The 20718-nt window shown below is 44.7% G+C and overlaps 1 protein-coding gene across 1 annotated transcript in view; it reads left to right on the top strand.

Annotated features, from left to right (window-relative positions):
* The first annotated feature begins 3692 nt into the window (after positions 1 to 3692).
* The window catches only part of QRFPR (pyroglutamylated RFamide peptide receptor), a 633745-nt gene continuing 616719 nt past the window's right edge, over positions 3693 to 20718 (top strand). The window contains exon 1 of the mRNA XM_085641574.1: positions 3693 to 4513. Coding sequence (XP_085497700.1) covers positions 4174 to 4513 — 340 coding nt within the window. The 5' untranslated portion in view covers positions 3693 to 4173. The remainder of the gene's footprint in view (positions 4514 to 20718) is intronic.

The raw sequence follows: 20718 nt of genomic DNA, 5'->3' as shown, positions 1-20718 counted from the left end.
ATTAGCATCATTCTGGAACTTGTAATTTTCTTTTTACCACTACATGCATACACTTAATTAAAATTACAGCCAGAAATGTGATGTTGGATAATAATCCGAGACTGGCTGAAGTTCTCTCACTCGAGAGAGCACCTCTAACTAAAAGTGCACTCCAACCCCTGCGATGTTGCATTTGTCACGTGTTATGTGTGAGTAAGATGCCAAAGCTGCAGTCCATGCTGCACCTATAGCACAAGTGAGGCGTGCGCGACTGCTGCTCACAATATTACAATACTTTGAACCTGGTGGCTGGGTAAATGGCGCACACACCAATCTGGTAAACCGTTGTCCGTAGAAGGTACAAATATTTGAACATGGTGCTTCAGGAGGAGGGAGAGCCACCTAGTCACCCTCAAAAGGGAGAAGACAAACAAAAGTCTTATTCTCAGTTAAATTCCAAATAGGCTCCAAGCACTCCACAATTAAATCACAAGTACATTATCGTATATTAATGTCCAATGACTTTTATTCAGACATAAACTCATAATAGTAAGGGTTTGAGCGTTCCTAGCATGTAATCCTGGCTTGCAAGTGCACGCTCAGTCAATACTGATAATGACAGGAGCATTATTTACTAAATGTGCATCTATCGTACCATTCCGAGTTTCAAACATCAAATCATGTGCAAATAGCTAATTTTCCCACATCGTGAGGTGCACAAAGCAAAAAGAGAGTGAGGCCAAGAAACAGATGCCAAGAAAAGGTTGCCAAGAGAGAATAGACATCGGACAGAGAAAAGGGGAGAGGGACCAAGCTATCCAGTGGAAGGTGGATAAGGAGATAGAAGGAGAGCAGAGTGGTAGCAGACTTAGTGGAGAGATGGAAAGTGAGTGAGGATGATGGGTACAGAACAGGTGCGAGGTATGCAAATAAAAAGGGAGAGTAGAAAGGGAAAAAACAGGACTTCAGTGGCCAGAGATCAAAACTGGGAAGGTAAGATGAGAGATAATAAATTAGCTTTGTGATAAGAGGACGGTGAAATCTGGAAGTTGAATGTGAGAGAATATGTGAGATAGAGACGAAATAGGTGTCAGATACAGGGGTGGTAATATTAGAGCAGTAGAGATCAAGGAGAAATTAGCTCAGCAATGATGGTTAGAACATGAGAGTGTTAGATAAGGAACTAAGGGGTATATGTACAAGGCCCTATCTCCGCCACAACGTCACTTTTACGGAAGTTGTGGTGGCGATAGGGGCTGCGCCTTATGTACTAGGCAGCATTAAGCCACTTAACGTGGCTAAACGCTGCCTTGTACATAAGGCACCCTTTCAAGCTATGGTTAGCGAGAAAAGGGGTGTGCAGTGGGTGTTGGTGTGAGCGTTCCACCACAACACCTATTGTATTTTACGCTGCCCCCTATGTACAAGGGTCGCATACATAGGAATGCAGCGCCAAAATTAAGACCAGAAAACCCTGGTCTTAAGCTGGCGAAATGAGGAGAAATACATTATTTCTCCTCGTTTTTGCTTTTTCCATGTGTGCTGCCTTGTGCGGCACAGATGGAAAAAGCTAAACGCCATGGTTTGTTTATGTACAGGAAGGTGTCCCTTCCTGTACATAAACAAACCTTTAAATAAAATGCCATCTTGTCACTTTCATGTGTGCTGCATGAAGCCGCCGCACACATGAAAGTGAAAGAATGACCTTTTAGGATTGTTTATGTGCAGGAAGGGACACCTTCCTACACATAACCAATCCTCCCTTGCACGCTGACACCCTTGCACTCTAGTGCCACTTCCTTGTACATATCCCCCTAAGAGAGAAAAGGTCGTGATAGCGATGATTAGTCGTCAACAATAGTTATTATCATGAAATGGTGAGCGAATGGGGCTAGGGTGAAGTAATTCCAACTCTGCAGGTAGAAGGGAAAAGGAATACAGGTGAGAATAAGAGGTGAGAGGTAAACTGGGAGAGATGTAGGAGAACATGGGACCAGTAGAATAAATGAGCGAGAATGAGGGTAATAAGAGGCCAACAAGGATAGAGAGAGTGAATGAATTAGTGAGACTGTACATATATAGTGATATACTGGCTTATCATGCCTGCCAGCACCCTAGTTTAACGATTTTTGGTATCTAAAATATATATGTATCTGCTTCAGTATCCATTGTGGTATTTTACACTTTTGGACTCATTATAGGATTCTTAACATGTTGTTATGTACTTCCTGTGATGTCATCTATGGTACTGGCCACACTCCATCACTTCCTCGGAAGACATTTTGGTACTGTGATTGCACTTCCTGTGGTAGTACTGGTGTCAAAAAGGGCGAGATGTCACTTCTGCAGCCCTGGTTTTTTGGTGAATTATCATCCATGGATACATGGTGAACTTTTCTACATTGCTAACCAAAGGTGACACTGTCCCATTACAAAAACAGTTAAGTGCTGGACACAAAGAGAAGCAACTTTGGAGCCATTTTTCCGGATCACACCACAAATGTCATTTAAATAGCACTGTTCTGAACCAATCACACAAATATCAAACATAGCTTTCACAGTCTTGTTTACTGCCAGGTTAGGTCCTCTCTCACACATGTTAAATAGCACATGCACAGTCTTAGGGAAGCTTTCAAGTCTTTAATTGGTAGCAAATTGGAAGTGGAAATGTGCCTTTAAGGCAGTGCAGGTTAAAAACAACAGTAATCCGTTAACTCAAGCTAGTTGCCACAATTCCAGCGTCTGTTTCTCCGGTAATGGGGAGCCGGAAAGACAATACAGTAATTCATGCCAAACAAGTGAGATAGTCCCGTGTTTGGAGAAGATGATTGTCGCGTGCCTGCCACGGTGGCAAACTTAATCAGGAGAAAATGAGGAGCGGGTAGGTACCAGTCACTATATCAAACCTCAGCAGGTGAAGAGGAGGGGCGCGTGCCTGCCAGTGTGTTAGTCCTCAGCAGGAGAAGATCTGGGGCACGTGCCTGCCAGTGTGGAAGTCCTCAGCAGGAGAAGGTGAGAAGCGCGTGCCGCCCAGAGTGTCAGACCTCAGCAGGAGAATATGAGAGGCGCGTCCCTGCCAGTGCGTCAGACCTCTGCAGAAGAAGATGAGGGCGCGTGCCTGTCCGGGATAGTGGCGTAACACAAAATAATGGGGACCCCTGGCCCTGCAGAATGTAAAGAGTGGCACCTGCCATAAATGGGGACCCCTGAAGAGTTGAAGGGGGCCAGAAGAAGTGCCCGCCCTACTGTGCCTAGGGGTTGCCGGAGTTTGTGTTTCTCCTTTGGCCAGTGAGTCAGATCCCAGTAGGAGAAAATGAGAGGCGATTGCCAGCCGGAGTGTCACACCTCAGCAGGAGAAGATGATGGGCGAGTGCCTGCCAGTGTGTCAGACCTCAGCAGGAGAAGATGATGGGCACGTGCCAGTCAGTGTGTAAGACCTCAGTAACTGTGAAAAAAGTGCCTCGAATAGCACATATGATGTGCCTCTCCTGTGCTTCAAGCTGACGCGCGCCTCCGCACCCCTCAGGCGCAGCACTTCACACGTGCATCCGAGCGGCAGTCACTCAACGATCATGAGCACCTGTACAACCTCCCCTCTCGCTCTCCTTGAGATGGGCGGAGAGAGCAAGGGAGCAGCGAGCGCAGACTGGCTGGCAGCGCCTCGACGCCTCTGGATCTGCGTTTTAAACCCACGCTCCATCGAGCCCAGGCTTGCAGTGGGCTCAGCTGAACACTAACGTCACTTCTCGCTCGCGTCTTTCACCAGTTCTTTCTGTTTGGGATTGTTCATCTCTCCTTTTCTTTATTAATCACAGTGATTTCAGTGCACGTGGAGCATAGCTGGCATGATGAACAGTAAACGAAACTGCATGGCTAACTTGTTTCGGTAGTTGCAAGGGAACTCTTAACTCAACGCGCAGTGAGGAAACTATTGCTAAATTCAGATCAAAGTGCAATTTTCCAAGTGCCGAAAACAGGGGCGAGAGGACACCAGTGAGTGGCACGGTCTCTTGTCCGTGAAACGTTTCTTTGGCGATCTCTACGCCACTACAGGAGAATCAGCGTGGGTTTTAACGTACTGTCTTGCATCTCGTGCGGGGATGCTGCACTCCAAACTCCGTGGGCACGCTTCTCTGCCTACAGGGCGCTGAAGATCAACGCTGAGCAAACGCCGCCCTCTACACACGGTCCCTGATGCAGTCTCTGAACATTACGCCGGAACAGTTCGCCCGCCTTCTGCGGGACAACAACGTGACGCGAAGGGAGTTCATCGAGCGCTTCCAGCTGGAGCCGCTGGTTTACATCCCGGAGCTGCCTCCGCGGACCAAGCTCGCCTTCGTGCTGCTCTGCGCGCTCATCTTCGCGCTCGCGCTCTTTGGCAACACCTTGGTGCTGTACGTGGTGACCCGCAGCAAGGCCATGCGTACCGTCACAAACATCTTCATCTGCTCGCTGGCGCTCAGCGACCTACTCATCGCCTTCTTCTGCGTGCCCGTTACCCTGCTGCAGAACATCTCATCCAATTGGCTGGGCGGTAAGTAGCGGGCTGTCTTTTTGAAAATCCAAGCACAGGGAAAGTCTCCAGTTCATTGAACCTGCCATTCCCTTCTTCCCAAGTGTAGTTGGCCACGTTTCCAAGAGCAGTTCAATATCAGAGTGAGTGATCATTTTGCAACTTGTTCCCACCCCACGACTGATGCTGCAACATGCTCATATTCAATGGTGCACACATACTTTTATTATGTTTGCTTCATTTTGCTACATCTGTTTAGGTATGTGCAGCACGATAATTCTTTGAACAGGCTAAATGTTTATAAAAACACTCCAAGTAAATTTTAAAGTACTGGGGTCAGTGACGGAGGTTTTTTTGTAGCCTAGAATCAGTGCTTAATTGTGAAAAATAATAATTGTCAGGGCCCTCGTCAGGAGACCACCGCAGCTTGCACCACCCATTGCCCCTGCCAGCGCTGCCAATGACACTATCAACACAACTACTACTGACCACCGCACTCCTACAGGTTTGACAATTCAGACTATTCCAGGGGCCCATCATTATAAGGATGTCATGGGCAGCAGTCATTTACATGTATATTAAATTAATAAATAACTACTGATGTGCTCATCTCTAAATTAGATAAACAGTGCCACCATTTAACAGACTGTCATCAATGCAGTATGTTGACAATTAGGTGCTGTTGTCAAGCACAGAAAAACCACCAGCTCAAATTAAGCACTGATAGAAATGGAACTAGAAGGGGTTAATAGCTAGACATGTGAGCATCAGTATTCTTATAAGGCATGCAGGGCAAGCCTGTTTTTTTTTTTTTATAAAAAAAAGCTTCTTTTAGGCTTTGTTAAATATTTATTGTCCATTCCTCGTAGGGTTGCAATATTTCTAATGGGAATGCACTAGTGCTTCTTGATACAGATATAGTCATTTTAATGTGAGAGCACTAGCACGTCTTGGCATTGATCTAATACTTTTAATGGGAGAGTACTAGCACTTCTTGCAGGAAGCAAAACTGTTAATGCAAGAGTACTATCACCTTGTCAGGGAAGTGAAACTGTTATTGGGAGATAACTAGCAATTCTTGCCAGACATGTAATATTTTCAAGGGAGAGTTTTAGCACTTCTTAGCTAGAGTGTAATCATTTTAATAGGTGAGTACTAACACACTTTGAATACTGCCCTTGGGAGAGTAACTACACTTAGCAGCAGAATCAGCAATAGTATGAACTGGAGATGACCAGTAATACTTAGCATGAACACAGGTTTTGTGAATTTAATTCAGTTTCATTTAGCTTTTACTGCTGCTTTGCCTTCTGCACTGCATATTGTGAGACTTAGGTCTGCCCTTTGTTTATGTTCGGAATGATTGATTGATTGATATCTATTCCCATTCACTGCTCCTGATTCAATAGTTTCCCTCCCTTTTCTGGTGTTTGTCCCACTTCTGGTGCATTTCTGTTTTTATCTTTCCTTTTGATTGATTGCCTTACTTCCTTGTACTGGTGACATCAGGGAACTTTTTTTTCTTTATTCTATAGTTACTAATTTAACACTCCATAGGACTGTATGATTCAGTATCCAATTGGTTACCCAGCTTATGCACATTAGCAACTGATCTCTCTGTCAGCCAATCAGAATTCTCTTTCCAGGTTGAGACAATATTTGTGTTCCTATTTAGGTCTCGGTCAGACAGCTCATGTGATGTCACAAAGAGACATGTTGTGTTTAATATGTGGGCTTCAGCCCACCCACAGGCTTCCCATTTGCTTGCCCTATCATCTGTCTCATATTCTTTGTCACTATTTGTCCCTGGCATGCATGGTCATGCCTGTTTATGTATCAAAAAAAGGAGGGACAAGGGCGCTTAAAGGTCCAGCATACAAGTCCCCAGGGGATCACACAAGCAGAAACGGTATGCAGTTCCTGGAAGAGAAAAGAAGAGGAAGAGGCTGGGTTGGTCCATTACCCTGACCTCATGGTGGAGACAGGGTGTCTCCTAATTTGGGAAGTGGGGGCCTCACACACCCGGGAGGATGTCAGGCTTTATCATAGGGCATGCTCCTCGTCAGGCCAGCGCTCCAATGCCTGACGGGCTCTTTGTTGGAGATCTTTTTATCCAAGGCTGTCTGGTGCAGTGTGGGTTTGGGGCCTTGTGGTGTAGATGTGAGTGACAAGTTTGAAGTAATTATGTGGGGAAGGCTAAAATGATGCTGTTGGAAAGTGGATTATCGGTAGGGGCAAATGTAGGTCTGCCACTGGCAGTAAGGCCACTAACACAGATTAGGGCTCAAAATAGGTCTTAGAAAATAATTCCTTTGCTCAACCCTTGGTAACGTGGCTGCGAGCAGGCAGGCTTAACTTCAAAGACAGGTATGTAAAGCATTTAAAAACACAAATTCAGTAAATAATTAGGACACAATACAAAATAAAAATCCAACACCAATGTATAAAAATAGGAAATATTTTTATCTTTTAAATGACACCAAAACGAAAAAAAATCCACTGTAGGGAACCAGAGATATGAATTTTTAAAGATTAGTCACTTTCTAGTGCTTAGAAACCAACAGTGCCCCTTTTAGTCATTTTGTTTTGTCTGACAGGGACACATTCACGTTCTGGAGGATCTCTCACCACTCTAGTGTGCAGCCCCCTCCAGCAGGCTGAGTCCAGTTCAAACTCCTTCCTGAAGTTTTTCTTGCGGGTCCCAAAGTATCCAACACACAATCCAAGGTTATGGAATCTCCAAGAGGGTCCTTGAAAGTGGGAAACTTCAATTCCGCAATCCACTTGAACAAGACCCTTACATATCCACTGGTACTTCAGGCTGGGAATTCTTTGTGGGGATGTCCAGGTGAGCTCTGATAACCTGTAGCTTGCAGGGAGTCCACTCTTTAGTTCTTTTACAGCAAGGTAGTCCACAGGGCTTTAGTTTCAGATGGTGCAGTCATCTGAGGGCAGGAATCGAAGTTGCACCTCAAAATTCTCAGCATGGCAACGTCTTGCTTTCTTAAGTTTCAAGCAGCAGATCTGAGAGGCTTTGCCCCTCTTAGATACTTATTCCAAGTTCTCTGGGTCAAGGAGGAGGTCAGTGCTGACCAATGGAAGCATGGCCACTACCCCGGAATATGACCACATCCTGTAGAGTGTGGCATTATTTTGTACCAGAGTGCACCAAATCCTCCAAATTCATAATGGCTGATTTTCCAGCAGGGAGGTAAGAGCTGGCTAAACACACCCCTAGGATAGCTAATTTTCATAAATTCTTCCCCTTGCATTGGTCTATTCCTTCCATAAGCCTAGCTCTGGCTGAGGTGAAAAGTTTAGAGTTGTAAATGACACTAAGGCCTCCTCTTCTCTTTGGAAACCATGGTTTACGACTCCTCCCCTTACTCTGGCATTCCTGTGTGCAGCACAGTGCCCTCCCAGCAGAGCTGGTTAACCCCAGGGGCTCTTTATCACCTCTTCAAGGTAGCTTGGCTAATCCACTTAACTCTGACCAATCAGGACAGACCACTGGAAGGCTGAATCTGGACTTACAAACAAGACAGTCTTATAACTTCTTGTATGTACACTTAAGAAGAAATTCAACCATATCATATTATTGAATTTATTAATACCATTCAGGGAAGTGTTTGAATGGCACTTCTAGCCATCTCCTATCAAGAGTTATTAGTTAATAACTTCCTGCTATGTTAACCTATGTGGCAGGGGATTTGCAATAAGAAAAATGACTTGGGCCATTTTTCCAGCACTAGGACTTACAAAAACATATTTTATAAGTACTTCGCTTATATCTACAGGACCCCCACTCCCATGGGACAACTAGGGGAGACTTTAGGGGTTCTGAATCTGTAGAAATATTGCAGATCCTCCCCCCATAGGGCTCATAGCATCAACGTCGAATATAGGCAGCACTTTATCACAATGTGTGGAGTGAAGTGTGAAATTTCACTTAACCCAGGGCATATAAAACTCATTTTATAAGGGTCTACCTTATATCTACCTGACCCCCCACCCCGGGATACCGAGGGGAGACCCTGGTGGTTCCTAATATGGCAAAACATTGTAGGTCATCCATTTTTAAGTGCCCCAAACCCCAAAGTCTAGTGTGAGCACAATTTACTTTTTAAAAGCAGTCTTGCCACCCAAGGCTACTTTAAAAACTGACCTCAGGCTTCAGTAGTGCACACTTGCAATTGCAGAAAAGCTGCTGGCCTTCAAACTGCCATGCCCTATTGTGGGCTAGGGACTTCTAGGTAGTTGTAATCCCCCTGCCCGAACATTTAATAGGGTCTGATAGGGTAGGTCATGCCAACCACAGGGTACCCCAACCCTTCATGTACTCTAGTGTATGTAGGTGTTTTCACTGTATTCTAAATGTATCTCTTTCAGTATAGCACTGGCCCTGGGCCTGGTTAGGCAGAGCCTAGGGTCAGTCAGAGTCAGTTACCACCAGTACCATTCAGCAAAATGTAGGGGGGTGCCCAGGGCACAGGATGACTCAGTGGTGCTCCAAATCCAATTTTATCAGCGAGTCCACTGGTCCCAAATAAAAACAACAAAGGTGAGCCACTGCTGAGATAATGTCCAGTAGTTGCTATAAAGTGGTGGTTGACATGTTTCTTGCCTAGTTTTTCTCGAGGATCATGTGGCAATTCTTCAGGACCAATATTTGTATACTATCTACACGGTGGTTGGTTCAATATTAGTATCTATCACCTGTGAACGAAGCACTTCAAACAACCTAGCAATGAGGTACCTTATTAGTAGGCCAACCTAAAGAAAATGGAAAAACACATGATTTACAACAGTATAAATGGTAATCGTCAAATTTGCAATTTAAAATAGCCTCTTCATAAATTCATGCTCAGATAGGTTAGTGGAATTTGTAAGTGGTACCTAGTGAAGAAAGAAAGGAGGCATGGTGGTACACATGAGGTACATCCAAAGACATAGCTGAGAGTGGTGGTAAAACAACCACCGTGATATGCATATAGTAAAAACACTCACCCCATTAGGGCAATAACCTGGCTCCTTCAAAACACAGGTGCAGGGTACCTTAATTCTATTAACGTCCTGGTAGCAGTAGTACAGTAAGATAAAAGTAGGAGAAAAGTCAATTAAAAGGAAGGCAGAGGTTATTGGGAGCCAGTCCATGTAAGTAGGGACCACCCAGAATGGACGTAGGCCACGAAGACACTGAGCAGCGTCCAGATTAAATAATGGTAAGAAAGTTTCCACTGTTCAGCAGTGGCTGACTGGCCCGGAACCTACCCGCACTCCACCAGATCGGAAGAGTAGAGACGGGGTCAGTAGACCGGCATAAATACCTTCAATAGGCATGACATGTGTGCGGGTCCCGGGGGGACCGGAAGACGTCTGGTCATGAGGAGCGGGGCACTACGAGCATCAGAGCGCCAAAGCTATGCTCATTGTCGGCGGGCGCCATGTTGAGTGAGGGTAACGTCAACAGAGGGCTATCGGAAAAAAGGGATTGCAGTCAGTTTTGAGGCAAATAGAAAGTACATTGATGAATGCACGGAAATCTACAGTATAGATTAGATTTAAGAATATCACAGGAAGTGGGAAATACTAAAGGAAACCCAGTTTAATATGGTGCAATATAAGTCCAGAGTACCTCATATTAAAGGAAATTAAAAAAAGGGAGATAAGGGCACAATGATGGTGAGATTGCCCAAGATACATAAAAATAGGCTACTAAACGTTGCCCAGTTGATAAAACTCCACTATGCACACATGGGGAACGTGAGGATGGGTCGCTAGTAACACAGTGTGATTTGGAAATGGTGTAGGTGGTTAGCAAATGGGGAACTCCAAATGGGGACCCCTTTGTAAAGATCAGGGAGGACTGCTGGTAGTGGCCATTTATGAAGTAAGTCTGCTGAGTGGTACTCAACAGGGGCAAAACATCTGAAAATAACCCACAGGTTGGGTTATGAAAGTTAAGAGCTATTAGAACATGAGTGCCTTGATCATGTAGAGAGTCTAATGTCATATCAGAGTGATACAAAGGGCACAGCTATTGGAGATTAGTAGTCTACACACCAACCCCCTAGATGTATTATTGGCCTCGTCCGCACTCCCAAGGTAAATATTGAAAAAGTGCTATCTATTCACTTCAATCCACAAGGTAGCTTTGTTCAGCCCATTGGTGTCACAGGACAGGCGGAAGATTCAGCGCAGTTCTTTTTTAAAAAGGGCTTGCTTGATCAGGTATGGTTGTGCCTCTATTATTGTCCATCTGAGGCTATTTGAAGTGTGTCCCTTTTCTTCAAAATGTAAGTAGAGTTTGGTGCGGAGCTTATGGCAGCAGATATTGCTATGGTGTTCCATGAATCTTGTTTTTGCCATCCTAGTAGTCATGCCTATGTAGTTTAAATTGCAGGGGTATTTCAGTGTGCAAAGACAAATGCTCGTATTGCAGTTTTGTGCCTCTTTTGTACCCATCTAACCATGGGGAATAGCTGGACCTCCTTTATAGGTCCCGTTAGGGTACATACCGTGCATGATCCACTAGGAAAATGGCCCGGCACTGGGGGGTCGACCCCATAGCGGGCGTTGGTCTACCTGGGTGTTAAGTTTTGGTCTGGTATGTACAAGGATGTCTTTGAGGTTCCTGGTGTGTTTAAACGTGAACCTCAAAGGTGGTAATTTGTGAGTTCAACTGTTTTTTGGATACCCCAATGCTTCTTAATGATCTTTTTGATTTTGTTGGAGTTGGGGGTGCAGGTGGTGATACATGTTAGGGTATCTTCGGTGTCTTTTATCTTCTTTTCAATTAGTGCCTCCCTATTGTTATTTCGAGCCCGCTTTTTGGCTATTTTGATGTTATGTGTTGGGTAATCACATAGCCTCAGATTGTTTGCCAGTTGGTCAGCTTGGACAGTACTACAGTTGCATCGTAGCCTTATTAACTGCCCGGATGGTATGTCTCACAATGCTCTTGGGTGGTGACTACTGTACAACAGGAGACTATTGCAGTCTGTGCGTTTTTTCTAAACAGTGATGCTTAGCTGCCCCTCCTTAAGTGTGATCATTAGGTAAATAAAGGGGATGCAAGTTTTGGATATGGTGTTTGTAGTGGATCTATTTCCGGGACTGTGTTAAAATGTGCGATCAGGCGCAACACATCCCTAGTGTTTTTTAAAAAAGAAGGTGTCTTCTTGACGACAGGTTGCAGGAAGTGGTCACAGAAGCGTGAGAGGGGTTCAAGAAGTGAGTCGATCCCTGTGACAGTTGGACGTCCGGGTGGTGGAATTAGTCTTTTATGAGTTTTTGGGAGGACATAGAAGTAGGGTGTTTTAGATTCCTTCTTAATCAAGAAGTCTGCCTCCTTTTTACTAATCCACCCCTCTGTCTCTGCAGTCAAAACCATAGATGTAATCCTAGCAGTGAGTACACCCATTGAGTCACTATTGATAGGGGTGTAGTAGTGGAGGTTAGCCAACTGTCGGTAGCATTCATTGTCATAGTCAGTTGTTGACATGATCACTGCGGCACCACCCATATCTGCTTTCTTGTTGGTGATTGAGGGGTCATTAGCTAGAGCATTGATTGCTACTACTTCTGCGGCAGAAAGGTTGTAAAAGGTGGAGTTACTGTTACCCCTAGCCACTTCATTAAGAACTGCCAGTTTGAACGTCAAGATTTCGTTCAGGCCTTGACCAGCATGGGGTGTGAACTTGGATGGGTTGTGTAATCCGGTGTCTCCTTGTGTTGGTTTGGGTTTATCCTGGAAGAAAGATTTGAGGCATATTTTTCTGAAAAAGATATGTAGTTCACAGGTGTCCTGGAACTTGTCCTGTTTTGGAGTGGGAACAAACCCAAGACCTTTCTTAAGGACCGGAGTCTCAGTTTCTGTCAAGGCCCTGTTTGACATGTTAACAATCAGTTTCCCTTCCCTGCTTGGCTTCGAGTCTGTTCCGATTGTTGTGGTGGATCTTGCCACTGGACTCATTTGTTTTCTCTTCTGTGCCCTCTTCCTCTGCCCCAGCCTCTGACTAAAAAAGGAGGTGTCGAAGAATGAGGGAAAAACTGTTGCGGTCCCCGTGGGAACATAGGGTACTGCCAAAACATAGAACCCTGAAATGGTGGTCCCTCGTAGCCAAAAAATGGTGGTCGTTGGCCATGTCCGTTGCCATTGCTTCCCCAGCTGTCGGTACTGGAATTGCTATTGGAGGAATTTCTCCTGTGGGATGTTTGACTTTCGTCTGATAAGACGTCGCCTCCCATCAGTGTGTAATCATCTTTAAGGCAAGGGTACACCTTCTCCTTGTCAAATGTTCTTATGTCCTTTTGTAATTGAGTTATTTTTTGCTTCATTAGGTATTACTTATGTTCCGAAATGTCATTATTAATCTTAGCCAGTTTGTTTTTGAAGGCAATTATTAAGCTGCCCGATTTCAGGGTTCTCTCTGCAATCTGAATTTTGATAGTAAAGCATCGGCCAAGCATTTGGCTGAGTTAAAAATCAAAATGAGCCAGTCCCTGGTGCATCTCCATGCAACCAGGGGCCATTCTTTTTTTAAGATAGCATCTTCCAAGAATAACCGAGGGAAATTGCTTACTATTAGGCCATTTGGTGCAATGTTTGCCCTCAAATATTCGGTCATGATCGCTCCATGGAGAGTGATCTTGACCCATTCTTTTTTCATGGTGGTCAGAGACTGCCAGTCGCCAGATTGGGTGCCTGATATGGTGCCACTGTCTGTTCCCAGTAGTGAGGGAGTCCTAAGAATCTCCGCCATATCTCCTCTCCAAAGCGCAGTCCTTGATTATCTTGCATTGTATTAGGATTCATCTGACAAGAGTGTCAGGAGGAAAGAAGAAAGGGAGGAATTGTAAAGGGCACCCTATGCCCAGGGAAGGTATGACGAATGTCAACAGACTATTCCTTAAATGGACAGTCCCACGGTTGTGCATTGCAGTGCGGGCCTGACTAGGAGCATGCCCTATGATGAAGCATGACACCGCGCCAGGTGTGTAAGGGCCCTACTTCCCAAATTGCGAGACACCCTGTCTCTACTATAAGGTCAGGGTAGTTGACTAACCGAGCCTCTTGCTTTTCCTGGGTTTAGCCTTTGCACAGAGCATTGACCAAGTACTTGTAACCATCGACTTCTCCCATTTTTATCACCATTTTAGGGCCTACTTTTGTTTTTCTTTTTCAGCCCTCTACACAGTGCTCATGCTTTTACCAGTGCCATTTCATCCCACCCGCCTTCATGCCCCATTCAGAGATCACCCCTCCCCGTCACTGCTTTTCCCTTTGCTGCTGCTTTTCTTGTCCCCTATCTTCTCTGTCCCATCTCTGCATGCTCCCTCACACCTCCCTGTGCTTGCCCCATCCACAAATCACCCCCTCCTCTGACTTCATCACAGCTTTGAACACCCATTGTAGACTGTTTTATTCTTGTGAGTGGTGGTGGTATTCTGTCTTTTAATGTCCAGTTAGTGTATAGCTGACATGCTGATTAGAGCATGTGTGCATAGCTGCTATTACTTGGCACTTGTGTAGTCTCTGTTTATTTCCCACGATTGCGAGTACTAGGTGTGTGCATGTTTACATCATATGTGGTTGTTAGGCAATGGTGTCTATAGCTGGAAAATAAGACCTCAAATGAATCAGGTATGCATTATCACAAGGCATGTCAGAGCTTCTAAATTACCAGTGTCTTCTGCTGTGCAAATTCTCATTTCATAGGGTGGGACTCTATTTCTTTAAACTTCAGTTTCACACATATTTCTCTATACATTAGTATAACATTAGAGGTCTGACAGTTAGTATAAAATAGCTCAGAAGAAAATCACTCATTACTACCCCACCACATACACAACTCACTTAGATTCTGAAAACAAGCATTATATGCATCATTTAGCCTATAGCATACACTTTACAGGTAGCATAGATCAAATTAACAATCAATCACAGAAATACGGGAAACACTCATTGACTGCAGTGTTCAATATTTATACAATTGTTGACAGAAAGCCAAAATAGTGAATGCCAGTTCAAAAACAAATGCCCTACTATGGGCGTCTTTTATCTGTAACAAACCCTTGCCACTCCCCAAACCTAGATTGAGAAATGAAATTGATATGAGCTAAAAAGTTGGTACTGTGAACAGTTTTTTCTCTGTGGAGTGACTTTTCACTGTATCACACTGTTTGCAGACAGTGAAACTTTCATGAGAAATGCACCACAGAGTATTAAACAAAATCTACTAAAAACAGTGTACATTCAATGCAACTATTGTAAAGAAATCACTGTTTGCTAAAAAGGACCACAATGTGAAGGTGCTAAAGAAGACACTACCTGCACCATTCACACTGTAGAGGAAACTTTACATATACCTCAGGTATGCCAGCAAAACTAGTACATGTGCATATTCTAGCTCATGCTACACACAGTCATCTATGTTAAGTATAAATTATCATGCTGACAATATTCTATCTAATCATTCAAGTCTGCCTACACACTTACTATGGAGCACTAGAACCTTTGCCAGACTAGAAAACCTTTCTGCAGTACCAAAAAACTTGTGTGGAACATAATGAACACAAGTCAACTGTCACCTGTACACAGAGTTACTCTTCAATACAAAGATCAATACCTATAGACACCTATGGTGCATTAGGAGTGCATGCATTTTTAAACACTTATACCGATTATCTGGACACAGGCTGTACAAAAATAGGGAGAAATGTAATATGACAATTTATCACCACTATGTAAGCTATAAAACAAGTTAGCACACTCATTGAATAATGTCACCAGTGATGTCATCAATGATGTCAATTGAGATGTTATCAGTGATGTCAGAAATTATGTCATAGAACATGTCATGGGTGGTGTCATATATGTGAGGTCATAATTGGGGTGCATGCTACAGTTAATGCTACTAACTATAACTGATGAATTTCTGTGTTTTTTTAATATGTATCCTACATCTAAGGAGGGAATTAATGAACTGTCGAACATAAGCGTTTCAAACATGAGTTAAGGTCATTCATATGGAATGCCAGTGGGAGACTTGTTTGTGCAGAAATTAAAATTTCTTTGTACTTTTTGACAAAAAATAGACACAAATTAGGGATGAAAAATATAGTCAAATTAAATATGTATGCTTAATTTTTTGGTATTCCCTCAACAAAAGTGAGATTTTAGGAGTGACTCTAACTCATGTTAGCTGGTCATATAGGTTGGAATTACTGGAATCTGACATCATTAAAATCAAACATTATTGACTATATTCTTAGGAATGAGTTGCCATTGGTGAGAGAAGAAATTGGAGGGGAGGCCACCCAAGGTTCGCTGAAAGCTCAGATATCTGGGTGTATCACTTCCGAACAGAGGGTTCAGAGTCCCAGATGGAGCGGCAGGGGAAGGAAGGACTCACCCTTGCTCATCCTCAGGGAACAGACCCTGGGCTGCGTGGACAGTCCCAGGCTACAACCTCTGGACTGGTGGGAAAGAGAGTGGAAGAGGGTTGCCTCACACCTGGGGTTGTTGCCCCCCACTCTGAGAAACCTCATTAGTCAGAGATCTCTGGATTGCCAGGTGTGGGAAAGTGCCCCTTTTTGCATGGTTGTCCCCCACTTTTTGCCTAATGTTGATGAACTTTGACTAAGTGTGCCCTGGATTCTTGCCCACCAGGTACCCAGTATTACATCACGAGGGGACCCCTATTATCGAATCTGAGGTTTCAGATAGTTTATTAAAGACAATGGTTCATACAGGGCCGCTCAGTCCCGGTAGAGAAATAATTTTTAGAAAAACAAATTAATCAGTTATCAACTGAGTTGCTTCCCTGAGAAAGACGGAGCTCCTGCCCGTCCTCTTCTTCGACCGACTTAGGCAGTACACAAATAAATCTCATGGTCTTTTGACACAGTGCTCAAATCACTCCCGGGCCTACCTGGGGCTTAAATCCCCTCCTCCCTATTTAAGTCTCCTGGTCATAGGAGAGAGGTGAATTGTCTACCGGCCATTGTCTAATTATACCTCCAACAAACCTTCATTTTTTCTGCTAGGCCATCCCATCACATTGTGCCTCATCAGCCCACGATGTAGTGCTGAGGGTCATTGAATATTGCATGCTCACAATTATGTCCTGATGAAGATCTCAAATTGTTGAGATTGAAACGCCATCGACCCTTCTACAACGAAACTCCTTAATTTCTTGAAATAATTTTGTAAGGAGATTTCTCTCTTATCAATGCGATGTATGTTTTTAAAATTCTTCTTCTCTCCCCACATCATGTTCTTTTTCACTATATTGTGAGCACCGGATCTATAATCCACTTGTAATATCATAGTAAATTTGGTGAAATAAATGAATTGCCTTACAATGTACATTTGCGCCCCGTCCTATATACATGTCTTCTGAAAACGCTTCTCATGCCACATGATTACTGATTAATTCGCTTTTCTAAAAATTATTTCTCTACCAGGACCGAGGGGACCTCTATGAACCATTATCTCTCATAAACCACCAGGTACCCAGGGCCTATGTTCTTTCCATAAACTGTACTGTTGGAAAACCCAATTGGCAACTCTCTGGCCACATTTAAGACCCTTGTAAAAGATACCATAATTACCAAGGGCAATGTGACCAGGGAAGGCCTCTAAGGGCTGCAGCACTTATTGTGCCACCCTTAGAGTCCCTGTACCTTTACACACACACTGCCATTGCAGGCTGCATGTTTTGGTGCAAAACAAAGTGAAGTGTCGACATGACACACATCCCGGTGTACCATGCCTACAATCCACTGCCCTAGCATAGGCAAGCCACCCCTCTAGCTGGGTGCACTACACCAGTGGTGTGGGTACAGGTGCATGAGCCCTGTATCCCTACAATATCTAAGTAAATTCTTAGACATTGTAAATGCAATAATGCCGTAAAGAGTATATGGTATGGGAGTTTGTCATCACGAACTCCACAGCACCATGACATCTTTTCTAAAAACTTGGAAGGTTCTTAGATATGCCCCTGAAAAACAACCTAACACTAGTGTCCTGGCTGAGTGGCTGATCGCCGTCTGCCACCACCAGACAGGTTTCTTGGGCCCTGGGTCATGAGCCTACCGCCCTTGGGGTCCTACAACAAAGCACATCCTGGGGCAAGGTGCCAAGCCTCCTCCCCCAGGATGGGCAGGGTCCATGAAGAGGAAGTTTCAAAGGCGTGCTGCCTTTGTGAGCTAGCCTTGCCATTTGCTGCTCTCAACAACTGCCCCCACCGGTTATGACCCCACTTTGAGCAGGAGAATCAGTGGAAAAAACAAGTTAGGAGTAGAGGTGTACCATCCTTTGCCAACCCCACCCAACAGGTGGGGGAGGAGAGGTGAAGCACAACTCTGAGTCCCTACCATCTTGCAGATGGGGGAACCCAACCAACTAGAGTGAGGCTTTTGCCCCACTCCCACTGGAGGGTACCATAATAGGGGGTGTACCCACCCCAAGGAAGGGATCCATTGGTCCCGACCTGTACCTGCCTGTAACCCCCCTAAATTTAGAATTTAGGGCCAACCCTGAACCTTGCGTCTGCAGACCAGAGCCAACAAGAAGAAGAAGGGCTGAACAGCTATGCTGTGAGACGAAGAGTAGGACACCCAACTGACCTGGTCCCAGCCCTACCGGCCTGTCCTGACCTCGTACTCCAGCAAAACCTCGAGTTGTCTGCAGCCAACAGCCCTCAAGAACCCGGAGGACCAGCCCTCCCTTTGCAATCCAAAGACTTTGTCTCCCGTGAGCACTGGACTTGCTCATGATCAAACAACTCTGAATCCAGCCGACTCCATGAGTCCCCCACCACTCAGCATCTGGTACCTTAAGCTCGAACCCGACTGTCCCAAAACCCTAAGGAAGTCTACCCGGTGATCCTAGCCTGGGTTAAGGTGATCCCCGAACCCCCACAAGTTTCTAACCCAAGCCTGCAGCCAGTATCTGGGAGTTCCCCTCTAACTGTGACTGAAGGCGACACCCCGACCGTCTCTCTGACCGAAGTGGTCCAAGAAGCCAAACCGCGACCGCCCAACCTACTTCGTCTGTGAGCACTTGCAGTCACAAGACTTCAACTCCTAAAGACCCCAATTCGCCTACCTCATCGATGGCCGCGTTCCAGGAATCCCTGACCAAATCTGCTGCTTTGACAAAGGCCGAAGGTCTCCACTGAGAAACCCGGGGATACCAGACGACAACATCCTACACCCCGCCACCTCTGTGCCACTGGTGGTGTAGTTCTTTTGCTGGCCATTGGGCCCTTTAGTGCTGACCTCAACACCAGGAGCTTTTTGTGTTCCATCAACCAGGTGGCCTGCTCACCCGCAGTCCCCAAACCAACAACCTTGCTTAGCCCCTTGGCTATGGTGTGGTCCTGGCACTCTGCACCCGGCTGCCTCTGTGCCGCTGATGGTGCAAACTGAGTGTCCATCTGACTGAGTCCTACTCATGAATTTTAACTTCATTTTTGTTCTTTTAGGACTAAGGGCCAGATGTACGACCCTATTTTGCTGCCACAAACGGGAGATCCTCCAGTTTTCAACTGCAAAAAACGGTAATGGCATGTACAAATGCTATTTTGCGAGGCACAGACTTGCAGAATAGCATTTGCAACTACCGCTATTAGGAAGTGGCATCCCTTCCTAATAGCGAGTCACCACCATGCCATTTACAATTGTTTTGCGACCGCATTTGTGGCCGCAAAACACTTGCAGTTTACCACCTACTTCAAGTAGGTGGTAAACCACTCACAAACAGGAAGGGGTCCCCAGGGAACCCCTTCCCCGAACCCCTTCCCCTTTGTGAGTATGTGAGGAAATATTTTTTTAAGAGCAGGCAGTGGTCCCAGGGACCACTGCCTGCCCTTAAAAAAATTAAACTGAAAAGTTTCATTATTCTTTTTTAATTGCATTCTGTTTTCCTTACAGGAAAACGTTATGCATTGAAAAAAGACTGCTTTATTTAAAAAGCAGTCCTAGACCTGGTGCTTTGCTGACCCAAGCAGGCCACCATCCCTGGGAGTGCTAGCCATTCCCAATGGGGTTGCAAATTGGGACAGCCTCATTAATATTCATGAGGCATTAAATTTGCGACCCCATTGGGAATCGCAAACAGTGTCTGAGACACTGTTGTACATCTCAATTTGCGAGTCGCAAACTGTGAGTAGCAAATGCGAGGTTATTTGCGAGTCGAAAATTGGTGAGGCGTACATCTGGCCCTTAGTGTCTTGTGAGTAACCCTGCAAAACTGTAATTATATTACAACACACATTAACTTCTTTCCTTTCTCTTAGGATATGTACCAGTGTGGTATCTAGGGATACCTCGCTGAGTAAGTAAAGTAACTATAAAATAATTTCAACTGTTTATTGCCAAAGTTTATAAACCTTTAACAAAACCAAGTTAATGCCACATGACTATTTTTGATACCTTGCCTTTGAGAGTACGATTCTGCCTATGATTTGTTTCTAGAAATAAAATAACACTAAATAATGTTTTCATACAAACAAATTGGTTTGAGTTCAGTCTTTGAATGTGTGACATCATTTCTTGCCTGAGTGTGTACAATTAATGCTTAGTACTACCCACCTCCGGGCCGGAATCCCCACCTCTGGGCCGGAATCCCCACCTCCGGGCCGTAAGTCCCACCTCCGGGCCGGAATCTCTGCTTCCGGGACGGAATCTCCGGCCCGAGTGCAGACGTAAAGTTAGTAGTCGTAAATCCATTCTGTGAATACCAAAAGTAGTAAGTGCATTCTGTGAATACCAAAAGTAGTAAGTTTAGGATTTTGTCTTAAGTTAGTTCTGTGAATCGGGCCCATAAAGCCTTATTGCTTGCCCACACTATTACAAATAGAGAGTAAGGTATTATGTACTTTTACCTCTGCCTACATTTGGGGATCCACTGGACTCTGTGCAAACTATACCTTACTTTGGTATAGTATATACAGAGCCCACATCCTACAGTGGTGGATCAGTGGTGGGATATACAACTTTGCATTTGTTGGACTGACTTGGTCAACACCTGATCACAATTGACAATTTTTCCAAATTACTAAAAGTCTTGTTAGGGCCTTGTTTAAGTCCCTTTAGAGTTTTAGAAAAATAAAAACTCACTATAGTTAGGGGGTAAGAGGGATTAGGATTTGTGTTAGAATTCCTCTTAACAAGAACCCAGCTATTAGTGAAAATATACCCAATGACATAGA

This window comes from Triturus cristatus, chromosome 2_2 (assembly GCF_964204655.1).
Source record: "Triturus cristatus chromosome 2_2, aTriCri1.1, whole genome shotgun sequence".
NCBI lineage: Eukaryota > Metazoa > Chordata > Amphibia > Caudata > Salamandridae > Triturus > Triturus cristatus.
The sequence above is the reverse complement of the archived record's forward strand: the minus strand, read 5'-3'. Positions and strand labels throughout refer to the sequence as shown.